The sequence below is a fragment of the Nerophis lumbriciformis genome, linkage group LG09, assembly GCF_033978685.3.
Source record: "Nerophis lumbriciformis linkage group LG09, RoL_Nlum_v2.1, whole genome shotgun sequence".
NCBI lineage: Eukaryota > Metazoa > Chordata > Actinopteri > Syngnathiformes > Syngnathidae > Nerophis > Nerophis lumbriciformis.
Window position 1 is genome coordinate 49,854,902 of NC_084556.2, and position 12,556 is coordinate 49,867,457.

The 12,556-nt window shown below is 46.1% G+C and overlaps 1 protein-coding gene across 3 annotated transcripts in view; it reads right to left on the reverse strand.

Moving 5' to 3' along the window:
* Nucleotides 1-2,125: 2,125 nt before the first annotated feature.
* LOC133607908 (lissencephaly-1 homolog A) overlaps nucleotides 2,126-12,556 on the reverse strand; it is a 50,745-nt gene continuing 40,314 nt past the window's right edge. For all 3 annotated transcript variants that reach the window (XM_061962960.1, XM_061962962.1, XM_061962961.2), the window contains exons 10-11: nucleotides 3,033-3,189; nucleotides 2,126-2,953 (exon numbers count right to left, since the gene is read on the reverse strand). In XM_061962960.1, the coding sequence (XP_061818944.1) occupies nucleotides 2,880-2,953; nucleotides 3,033-3,189 (231 nt within the window). In that variant the 3' untranslated portion in view covers nucleotides 2,126-2,879. The remainder of the gene's footprint in view (nucleotides 2,954-3,032; nucleotides 3,190-12,556) is intronic.

Sequence of the window (12,556 nt, forward strand, 5' to 3'; positions counted from 1 at the left end):
GCAGCCAATCAGCGAGCAGAACAACAAGCATGGTGCTGGGCCACATGGGCACGGAGTTGCCTCATTTGCATGGCGAGCGCGTGACCGGACGCCCCGCCCCTAGAGCAGCGCCGCTGTCAGTCAAAGCAGCCAGTGGGCGGGGCTAGCCGCAATGACGTGCCGCTGCTGAAGAAGGCCAACGGGGGACTTTAAAGCAACACAATTCGGACTTGTAAGTGAAGTATTTCTCAATAAAACCACACTGGATTATCGTAACGTGCGCCATCTTGATAAAATAACTGAGTGTTGATGAGTGTAGTTTATGAAAAGGGGCGGGGGTGCACATGAGAAGCACATGAGCTACATGAAAAAAATGGGCTGTATACATAGGAAGAGGGAGGAGGGAAGGAAGGGGGTTGGGGGGGTAAAAGACGGGTGCTCCAAGGAAGGGGGGAGGGGGAAGGGGGGGCAGCTGACCCAGATAGAAGTGCTGCATCACCGTGGATCTGCAGAGGAAGAAACACAGAATTATTCATAAGAAATGTATCAACATTTCAGCTTGTCTCACATCCTTGCCTACTTCTAGTTTGAGAGGACATTAAAGAGCGACTTATTATGACACTTTGGCTCCATGGTGACGTTTGAAGACCAACTTCTTGCAGTTGCATTGACGAGTTGTTGGTTCCTTCTCATGACCACCAGAGGGCGCCACACCCCCCCCAGACTATAGTAGTTGGACTTGAGCGGTGGTTCTCGAATGGTGCACCTCTGAAGATACTTGCCGGCACTCCAGCGGATACTTGACTGTTTTCATCCATCCATCCATCCATCTTCTTCCGCTTATCCGAGGTCGGGTCGCGGGGGCAGCAGCTTAAGCAGGGAAGCCCAGACTTCCCTCTCCCCAGCCACTTCGTCCAGCTCCTCCCGGGGGATCCCGAGGCATTCCCAGGCCAGCCGGGAGAGATAGTCTTCCCAGCGTGTCCTAGGTCTTCCCCGTGGCCTCCTACCAGTCGGACGTGCCCTAAACACCTCCCGAGGGAGGCGATCGGGTGGCATCCTGACCAGATGCCCGAACCACCTTATCTGGCTCCTCTCGATGTGGAGCAGCGGCTTTACTTTGAGCTCCCCCCGAATGACAGAGCTTCTCACCCTATCTCTAAGGGAGAGCCCCGCCACTCGGCGGAGGAAACTCATTTCGGCCGCTTGTACCCGTGATCTTGTCCTTTCGGTCATGACCCAAAGCTCATGACCATAGGTGAGGATGGGAACGTAGATCGACCGGTAAATCGAGAGCTTTGCCTTCCGGCTCAGCTCCTTCTTCACCACAACGGATCGATACAGCGTCCGCATTACTGAAGACGCCGCACCGATCCGCCTGTCGATCTCACGATCCACTCTTCCCCCACTCGTGAACAAGACTCCGAGGTACTTGAACTCCTCCACTTGGGGCAAGATCTCCTCTCCAACCCGGAGATGGCACTCCACCCTTTTCCGGGAGAGAACCATGGACTCGGACTTGGAGGTGCTGATTCCCATCCCAGTCACTTCACACTCTGACTCTTGACTGTTTTATTTGTTCATAATTTAGCATATAGCCATGCTAAGGCGCTGTGCTTCTATGGGCAGGGCCTATTTGACTGAGAGCAGGTGGACAACTCCGGTGCTCAGCTGTCCCTCAATCTGAACTCTTCATCTTTGCAAACACAATGGTGTGCTTCCAACTTAGTGGCAACATTTTGCAGCGGAAGATTTTATGTAATTTTTTTTGTCGGAAAGATGAAATGTTGACATAGAACATGAAGATTTGAGTTTGCGCGAGTTGTCACGCTGCGACAAGGAAGTTCACTTATGTCTGTGTCCTTAAGAGGGACGGCGGAGCAGGTGCGGCGTTTGCGCAGCGGTCGCCCTGGCGACAGTTGCCAGGATACGGCGGGCCCGGGGAGCTGCAGTGTGGCTGAGCAGGAAGTAGGCTGGGGCGGGGGGGGGCGGCAGCGTCCATTATTGATGAGGCACCTCAGCCGCCTCGTCTCTTCACATCCAACGCACGATTCCACATGGTTATGCCTCTTATTGGTCACGTGACTTTGTCCGCTTCAAGTGCTCCGTGACATCCAGCATGTCTGCTGCTAGCAGAGAAGACCAGCAGTGATTATTTACATTACTTTATTTTAATTATTTTGCAAACAATGACATCCAGATATACTGATACACAACTTGTACAGTGCGTGTGTGTGTGTGTGTGTAAAGGTGAGACCACAGTAATGAATGAATTAAAGTCCTGTGTGAGGCGGCCCTCGAAGGGTTAACAAGGCAGATAGCGAGAGCACTGGACGACAGTCGCACATACACACTCTCTCTCTCTCTAAATAGACGAGCAGGCTTTTTTTCCTCTGCTGGGGGCGTGTGCTTGTGCTGTGGGCAGCTCAGGTCGTTAAGGTCCTGTGGGTGTCGACGAGGGAGCGAGTAAATTAAAAGATGACGCAACAACCGGGGGCGGGAGGGAGGGAGGGAGGTGTGTGTTACCCCGCAACCCTTCTGTGACGCACACACGCCAGCTAGCGCCATTCGCTCGACAACCCGCCAGTCGACTCACGACGACGTACACTTCCTGTCCTGGTGCACACAAACGACGGCAGCAGCGCGGAGCAAAGGAAACGCTAACAAGCGACACACAGTGTGGATGTAGCCTTTGAGGAAGTGGTGTTGTGTCGGCCATGCAAGGATCGTCTGGTGTTGGTGTGACATTTAGTAAGCGTACCCTACATCCAGAATAATTTACACAAAAGGATAATCGTCATCTTCAGGGTGCGGGGCCAATGTTGGTTGGGGGGGGTGGAGGGTGACGCGCCGTGGTCACCTAAGGGTGGAGATGAGGGTGCGCGTTGGGGGAGGTGCTTGACTCAGCGGCACTCCCAGACTTTGACTGTCTGGTCCACGCTGCCCGTCACCACGTAGGGGGCGCTCTTGTGGAAATCTACAAGACACGAGCAGACTTGAGTGAGTGTGCGGGATGAAGGCGGACGAGAAGGAAGATGGAGGAGGCAAGGTCTCACCCAGAGAGGTGACAAAGTGTTCGTGAGCACACAGAGTCTTCATGCAGCGTTTGTTCTTGTAGTCCCAAATCCGGATGGTCTTGTCGTCGGCACAGCTCACGATGAACCTTCCCCCAGGATGCACCAGCACGCCGCGCACCCAGTTGTCATGGCCCACCTGCACACACCACTCCTGTTTCATGGGATGCTTCTATGCCACTCAGTGCTTTGTACCTCCTTTAGGAGCCCAATCAAATAAAACACACGGACGCACACTCTTAAGGGTCCTATTCTCAGTTTGTGTCAAGTCTTTCTCTTATTCATATTCTCCCATCCAGACTGCGGACACGCCCACCCCACGTAGATCATTGGATTCATTTCACTAGAGAGGCGTAACATCTTTTCATTTTGGCACTTTGAAAATCAAGAAACATCACGTTTTTCTAATAGTGATCCATGAAAAAGATACAACTTTATATGTGAAAATATCCTGTCAATCCAGGCAGTGCTTGTCATGTATGTGTGTTGTCATGGTGATTTGAGTGCATGACGTTCAACAGCGGCTTTTCTTTCCGGCTCGATGGGTATAATAATCTGTAGATCAAACATACATACTGTTTATATATATACACACTAGGGATGTCCCGATCCGATATTTGGATCGGATCGGCTGCCGATATTTGCCAAAAATTGCGTATCGGCAAGGCATGGGAAAATGCCGATCCAGATCCAGTTTAAAAAAAAAAAAACTCCGGTCCGTGTTTTCCAACGCACCTATTTAAATAATACATTCCACTTTTCTGCTGCGCCGTAATTTCCGTTCCGCATTTTCCAGCACACCTTCAACACATCCACAATTCTCACGCAGTTGCTTTTAGCTGCTGGCATTACACGACAGGCTCTTCTCACTCTTTCCTGTGTCTCCCTCTCACAGACAGCGAGCGCACCTTCTTACACACGTCACGACATACGTCACATACGTGTACGTCCTCTCCCAGCAGAGAGCGAGGTAGCGGCATGGCTAGCGTTAGCTGTGATGCTAGCGCAGCCGCTAAGGTGCGCGCCTGCTCAAGCGTCCTCTGCGCACGGCAAATCTATGCCACGCACAAAATCAAATAAAAAAATAAGCGCATAACAATTTTCGACACACGGACACGACAGAGACAACAGTTTTCGTCATCATTGTTCAAATATTGTGACGTCTGTCGAGACGCTTATCTCCATTCGGTGCCACACGTCCACACCATCAAAATGGCAAAAATGTCTACATCAACACCGTATGAAAAAATTTGTGATTTTTTTTTTTAGTTGTGATTTCCTTCTCTGCATGAAAGTTTAAAAGTAGCATATATTAATGCAGTATGAAGAAGAATGTTTTAATGTAGACATGCAAGCCTTGAAAGAACATTTTGAAAATCAAGACTAAATTTCCTGCAAATGGGTGCATTTCTACCCTATATTTTAACTTTAGATTTATTCTCATATCAAACTCTTTTGACTGTCTTTTTGACACTTACATCCGGCGCCCCCCTCCACACCCTGGATTATAAATAATGTAAATAATTCAATGTGATTATCTTGTGTGATGACTGTATTATGATGATAGTATATATCTGATAGTATATATCTGTATCATGAATCAATTTAAGTGGACCCCGACTTAAACAAGTTGAAAAACTTATTTGGGTGTTACCATTTAGTGGTCAATTGTACGGAATATGTACTTCACTGTGCAACCTACTAATAAAAGTCTCAATCAATCAATCAAAACACATAGAATCATCATACTGCTGTGATTATATGCATCAAGTGTTCATTCAAGGCTAAGGCAAAATATCGAGATATATATTGTGTATCGCAATATGGCCTTAAAATATCGCAATATTAAAAAAAGGCCATATCGCCCAGCCCTAGTTCAATGATGCCATTTCTGTTTGTCATGTATAATTTTGTCTATTTTGTGTTTATCCTTGAATAAACAGGTCAGTTTCTTGTTACCAACCATTGTGTATTATTCAAACTCCCCTAATTCAGCTGGCTAGTTGTTATCAAGAGTACTAAAACCCTTTTCAACATGATTCTGACAACTAAGTAGGCTAAATAACTTTAAACTTTAATACATGCTCGGATAGGCCAGTATCGGTATCGGTCAGTATCGGTATCGGATCGGAAATGCAAAAACAATATCGGTATCGGATCGGAAGTGCAAAAACCTGGATCGGGACATCCCTAATACACACACGAATATATATACAGTCGTGGTCAAAAGTTTACATACACTTGTAGAACATAATGTCATGGCTGTCTTGAGTTTCCATTGCTTTCTACAACTCTTATTTTTTTTGTGATGTAGTGATTGGAGCACATACTTGTTGGTCACAAAAAACATTCATGAAGTTTGGTTCTTTTATGAGTTTATTATGGGTCTACTGAAAATGTGAGCAAATGTGCTGGGTCAAAAGTATACATACAGCAATGTTAATATTTGCTTACATGTCCCTTGGCAAGTTTCACTGCAATAAGGCACTTTTGGTAGCCATCCACAAGCTTCTGGTTCAGTGTTTGACCACTCCTCTTGACACAATTGGTGCAGTTCAGCTAAATCTTGTTGGTTTTCTGACATGGACTTGTTTCTTCAGCATTGTTCCACACATTTAAGTCAGGACTTTGGGAAGGCCATTCTAAAACCTTAATTCTAGCCTGATTTAGCCATTCCTTTACCACTTTTGACGTGTGTTTGGGGTCATTGTCCTGTTGGAACACCCAACTGCGCCCAAGACCCAACCTCCGGGCATTTGATTTTAGCTTGTCCTGAAGAATTTGGAGGTAAAGGCGCTACCAAAAGTGCCTTATTGCAGTGAAACTTGCCAAGGGACATGTAAGCAAATATTAACATTGCTGTATGTATACTTTTGACCCAGCACATTTGCTCACATTTTCAGTAGATCCATAATAAATTCATAAAAGAACCAAACTTCATGAATGTTTTTTGTGACCAACAAGTATGTGCTCTAATCACTCCATCACAAAAAAACAAGTTGTAGAAAATAATGGAAACTCAAGACAGCCATGACATTATGTTCTTTACAAGTGTATGTAAACTTTTGATCGCGATTGTATTATATATATATATATATATATACATACATATATACACACACATAAAATGTGTGTGTATATATATATATATATATATATATATATATATATATATATATATGTATATATACATATACACACACACATAAAATGTGTGTGTGTGTATATATATATATATATATATATATATATATATATATATATATATATATATACACACACACACATAACACATATATGCATAATATATATATATATATATGTGTGTGAAGCGACTGGGATGAGAATCAGCACCTCCAAGTCCGAGTCCATGGTTCTCGCCCGGAAAAGGGTGGAGTGCCATCTCCGGGTTGGGGAGGAGATCTTGCCCCAAGTGGAGGAGTTCAAGTACCTCGGAGTCTTGTTCACGAGTGAGGGAAGAGTGGATCGTGAGATCGACAGGCGGATCGGTGCAGCGTCTTCAGTAATGCGGACGCTGTATCGATCCGTTGTGGTGAAGAAGGAGCTGAGCCGGAAGGCAAAGCTCTCAATTTACCGGTCGATCTACGTTCCCATCCTCACCTATGGTCATGAGCTTTGGGTTATGACCGAAAGGACAAGATCACGGGTACAAGCGGCCGAAATGAGTTTCCTCCGCCGGGTGGCGGGTCTCTCCCTTAGAGATAGGGTGAGAAGCTCTGCCATCCGGGAGGAGCTCAAAGTAAAGCCGCTGCTCCTCCACATCGAGAGGAGCCAGATGAGGTGGTTCGGGCATCTGGTCAGGATGCCACCCGAACGCCTCCCTAGGGAGGTGTTTAGGGCACGTCCGACCGGTAGGAGGCCGCGGGGAAGACCCAGGACACGTTGGGAAGACTATGTCTCCCGGCTGGCCTGGGAACGCCTCGGGGTCCCACAGGAAGAGCTGGACAAAGTGGCTGGGGAGAGGGAAGTCTGGGCTTCCCTGCTTAGGCTGCTGCCCCCGCGACCCGACCTCGGATAAGCGGAAGAAGATGGATGGATGGATATATACAGGTAAAAGCCAGTAAATTAGAATATTTTGAAAAACTTGATTTATTTCAGTAATTGCATTCAAAAGGTGTAACTTGTACATTATATTTATTCATTGCACACAGACTGATGCATTCAAATGTTTATTTCATTTAATTTTGATGATTTGAAGTGGCAACAAATGAAAATCCAAAATTCCGTGTGTCACAAAATTAGAATATTACTTAAGGCTAATACAAAAAAGGGATTTTTAGAAATGTTGGCCAACTGAAAAGTATGAAAATGAAAAATATGAGCATGTACAATACTCAATGCTTGGTTGGAGCTCCTTTTGCCTCAATTACTGCGTTAATGCGGCGTGGCATGGAGTCGATGAGTTTCTGGCACTGCTCAGGTGTTATGAGAGCCCAGGTTGCTCTGATAGTGGCCTTCAACTCTTCTGCGTTTTTGGGTCTGGCATTCTGCATCTTCCTTTTCACAATACCCCACAGATTTTCTATGGGGCTAAGGTCAGGGGAGTTGGCGGGCCAATTTAGAACAGAAATACCATGGTCCGTAAACCAGGCACGGGTAGATTTTGCGCTGTGTGCAGGCGCCAAGTCCTGTTGGAACTTGAAATCTCCATCTCCATAGAGCAGGTCAGCAGCAGGAAGCATGAAGTGCTCTAAAACTTGCTGGTAGACGGCTGCGTTGACCCTGGATCTCAGGAAACAGAGTGGACCGACACCAGCAGATGACATGGCACCCCAAACCATCACCCAACAATGCAAATTTTGCATTTCCTTTGGAAATCGAGGTCCCAGAGTCTGGAGGAAGACAGGAGAGGCACAGGATCCACGTTGCCTGAAGTCTAGTGTAAAGTTTCCACCATCAGTGATGGTTTGGGGTGCCATGTCATCTGCTGGTGTCGGTCCACTCTGTTTCCTGAGATCCAGGGTCAACGCAGCCGTCTACCAGCAAGTTTTAGAGCACTTCATGCTTCCTGCTGCTGACCTGCTCTATGGAGATGGAGATTTCAAGTTCCAACAGGACTTGGCGCCTGCACACAGCACAAAATCTACCCGTGCCTGGTTTACGGACCATGGTATTTCTGTTCTAAATTGGCCCGCCAACTCCCCTGACCTTAGCCCCATAGAAAATCTGTGGGGTATTGTGAAAAGGAAGATGCAGAATGCCAGACCCAAAAACGCAGAAGAGTTGAAAGCCACTATCAGAGCAACCTGGGCTCTCATAACACCTGAGCAGTGCCAGAAACTCATCGACTCCATGCCACGCCGCATTAACGCAGTAATTGAGGCAAAAGGAGCTCCAACCAAGTATTGAGTATTGTACATGCTCATATTTTTCATTTTCATACTTTTCAGTTGGCCAACATTTCTAAAAATCCCTTTTTTGTATTAGCCTTAAGTAATATTCTAATTTTGTGACACACGGAATTTTGGATTTTCATTTGTTGCCACTTCAAATCATCAAAATTAAATGAAATAAACATTTGAATGCATCAGTCTGTGTGCAATGAATAAATATAATGTACAAGTTACACCTTTTGAATGCAATTACTGAAATAAATCAAGTTTTTCAAAATATTCTAATTTACTGGCTTTTACCTGTATATATATATATATATATATATACACAAACATATATGTATCATTGATCTCATGTTCACTAAAGTGATTATTGATGATCCTCTCCTCGTTACTTTTATACACGCTGGATTTTATATTAGGAGTGTTAAGGTACTGTAAATACTGCGGTATTTCGGTTTCAAAGGATACACCTTGGACAAGTCGCCACCTTATAAACGGTCACCCAGAAAATATATTTGATGCCAGCAAAGCCAAACATCAGTTTGTGAGGTATTTACATTATTAAAAGGTCAATTGTTAGTTAACCCTTGTTAGAAACAACATATTCCTACTGTGAGAGTTTGATAGTTACATCTGTTATATATGGATTTTCTATTAAATATTCACAATCTTCTCCACTACTAATAAACATTGATTGATAATGCAGAAACACAGCAGGTGAATGATGTCAATTTTAACTTTTGACAGTTAATACAGAGTGGCATTATGAGCATTATTATTGAAACAATCACAATAGATTTGATAGTTTACTGGAAGTGTTTTTTTTTTTATTAGGGGACGGCGTGGCGTTGTTCGGAGAGTGGCCGTGCCAGCAACCTGAGGGTGTCCTGGTTCGATCCCCACCTTCTACCAACCTAGTCACGTCCGTTGTGTCCTTGAGCAAGACACTTCACCCTTGGGTCGTGGTTAGGGCCTTGCATGGCAGCTCCCCGCCATCAGTGTGTGAATGTGTGTGTGAATGGGTGAATGTGGAAATAGTGTCAAAGCGCTTTGAGTACCTTGAAGATAGAAAAGCGCCATACAAGTATAACCCATTTTACCTTTTTTCCCCCCAATTATTTTCTTTTTACTTCATTCCTGGACTACCTTTAGACTAAGAAGTGCATATGAGCAAACGTATTTACAACGGACCGATTATACAAAACCAAATTTCCATACGTATTGGCACCTGATGTGTATTTGGGATCTGCATTAGTCGTAGACCACAATTTCTTGACTCGTTTAAAAAATCCTGTCAATCCAGGCAGTGCTTGTCATGTACTTGTGAAGAAGTCTGTAAAGTGAATTAAGAAATGACGTGTGTGAAGCACTTAGGGCCGCAGAAAAATGCTTAATTTGAACTATTTTTTGACTGTAGCTGGCTGCATCAAGTCACACACTTCCATCGTAAATTCCAGACTATAAGCTACTACTTTGTTCCTACTCTTTGAACCCTGTTGCTTTTAAAACGGTGCAGTTAATTTATGGATTTTTCTTCGCTGACAGCCATAATGCAAACAAGCAAAGATAGTGAAAAGGTGTTATTTCTTGTGCTATGGCGCCATCTTTTGGACGGGTTCGCTCACTGCAGGAACTGCAGTGCTCTTCTGTTTTGAGCTTTCAACTGGAAGTGCAAGTGCCGTTCCGTTCTCTAGTCGTGCACAGCGTTTTTACTTGTATTTTTTATTCATCACTCCAAGCAACGCGTGTTTTTTAAAATATAACTAAAACAGTCCCATGTGTGATGTCTGTAGAAGTGTTTTCTTGCGTATTTGTAAATGCTATCGTAATGTAATGAAGCTAGCGTCAGTAGCATTAGCTAGTCTGCTAACACGTTTGAGTGTTTGTTAGTATTATTACTTACGATGGCATTCTTTTTGTATCGTTTCCGTTTCACTAATTCCTCAATGGATTCCCCAAAACGTCACCGTGGTGTTATTGAGTCTGTTTAGCTGATAGGAGAGCTAGCTTCTGCAGCTAGTGGGTCCATGACGATGACTTCTGTTTTGTTTGATCAGCCGTTTTACTGCCGTGTTACAGACACCTTTTGGAAACAGTTATGGTATGTAAATAAACATTTACAGAATCTTTCTGTGTAAATAACTAATTTCACAACGTATATATCTGCGGCTTATAGTCCGGTGCGGCTAATATATGTAAAACTATTACCGTATTTTTCGGACTATAAGTCGCAGTTTTTTTCATAGTTTGGTCGGGGGTGCGACGTATACTCCGGAGCGACTTATGTGTGAAATTGTTAACATATTACCATAAAATATCAATTATTTATTTAATTCGCGTAAAAAGCTCCTCGGTGGCAAGGCCCCAGGGGTAGATGAGATCCGCCCGGAGTTCCTTAAGGCTCTGGATGCTGTGGGGCTGTCTTGGTTGACAAGACTCTGCAGCATCGCGTGGACATCGGGGGCGGTACCTCTGGATTGGCAGACCGGGGTGGTGGTTCCTCTCTTTAAGAAGGGGAACCAGAGGGTGTGCTCTAACTATCGTGGGATCACACTCCTCAGCCTTCCCGGTAAGGTCTATTCAGGTGTACTAGAGAGGAGGCTACGCCGGATAGTCGAACCTCGGATTCAGGAGGAACAGTGTGGTTTTCGGCCTGGTCGTGGAACTGTGGACCAGCTCTATACTCTCGGCAGGGTCCTTGAGGGTGCATGGGAGTTTGCCCAACCAGTCTACATGTGTTTTGTGGACTTGGAGAAAGCATTCGACCGTGTCCCTCGGGAAGTCCTGTGGGGACTGCTCAGAGAGTATGGGGTATCGGACTGTCTGATTGTGGCAGTCCGCTCCCTGTATGCTCAGTGCCAGAGCTTGGTCCGCATTGCCAGCAGTAAGTCGGACACGTTTCCAGTGAGGGTTGGACTCCGCCAAGGCTGCCCTTTGTCACCGATTCTGTTCATAACTTTTATGGACAGAATTTCTAGGCGCAGTCAAGGCGTTGAGGGGATCTGGTTTGGTGGCTGCAGGATTAGGTCTCTGCTTTTTGCAGATGATGTGGTCCTGATGGCTTCATCTGGCCAGGATCTTCAGCTCTCACTGGATCGGTTCGCAGCCGAGTGTGAAGCGACTGGGATGAGAATCAGCACCTCCAAGTCCGAGTCCATGGTTCTCGCCCGGAAAAGGGTGGAGTGCCATCTCCGGGTTGGGGAGGAGATCTTGCCCCAAGTGGAGGAGTTCAAGTACCTCGGAGTCTTGTTCACGAGTGAGGGAAGAGTGGATCGTGAGATCGACAGGCGGATCGGTGCGGCGTCTTCAGTAATGCGGACGCTGTATCGATCCGTTGTGGTGAAGAAGGAGCTGAGCCGGAAGGCAAAGCTCTCAATATACCGGTCGATCTACGTTCCCATCCTCACCTATGGTCATGAGCTTTGGGTTATGACCGAAAGGACAAGATCACGGGTACAAGCGGCCGAAATTAGTTTCCTCCGCCAGTGGCGGGGCTCTCCCTTAGAGATAGGGTGAGAAGCTCTGCCATCCGGGAGGAGCTCAAAGTAAAGCCGCTGCTCCTCCACATCGAGAGGAGCCAGATGAGGTGGTTCGGGCATCTGGTCAGGATGCCACCCGAACGCTTCCCTAGGGAGGTGTTTAGGGCACGTCCGACCGGTAGGAGGCCGCGGGGAAGACCCAGGACACGTTGGGAAGACTATGTCTCCCGGCTGGCCTGGGAACGCCTCGGGGTCCCACAGGAAGAGCTGGACGAGGTGGCTGGGGAGAGGGAAGTCTGGGCCTCCCTGCTTAGGCTGCTGCCCCCGCGACCCGACCTCGGATAAGCGGAAGAAGATGGATGGATGGAATTCGCGTAAGAGACGAAGCAAATGGCAGCCATCGTCACACACACGCCAACCAATAGGAATTCGGCGGGGGCGGGTCATGGCAGAAGTGCATTGTGGGTTTTGGAATGCTAACTGCTATATGCTATACGCTACTGCCGGAGCTATTAAAATGGATCACATCAACAATCGCGGTAACTTATAAAAACTGAGAAAGACTGAACTAGAATGGCACCGAAAAGGAAATCATATACTGCAGATTACAAGCTGGACGTAGTGAAATATGCACCAGAAAACGGCGATCGAGTAGCAGAAAGAATGGACG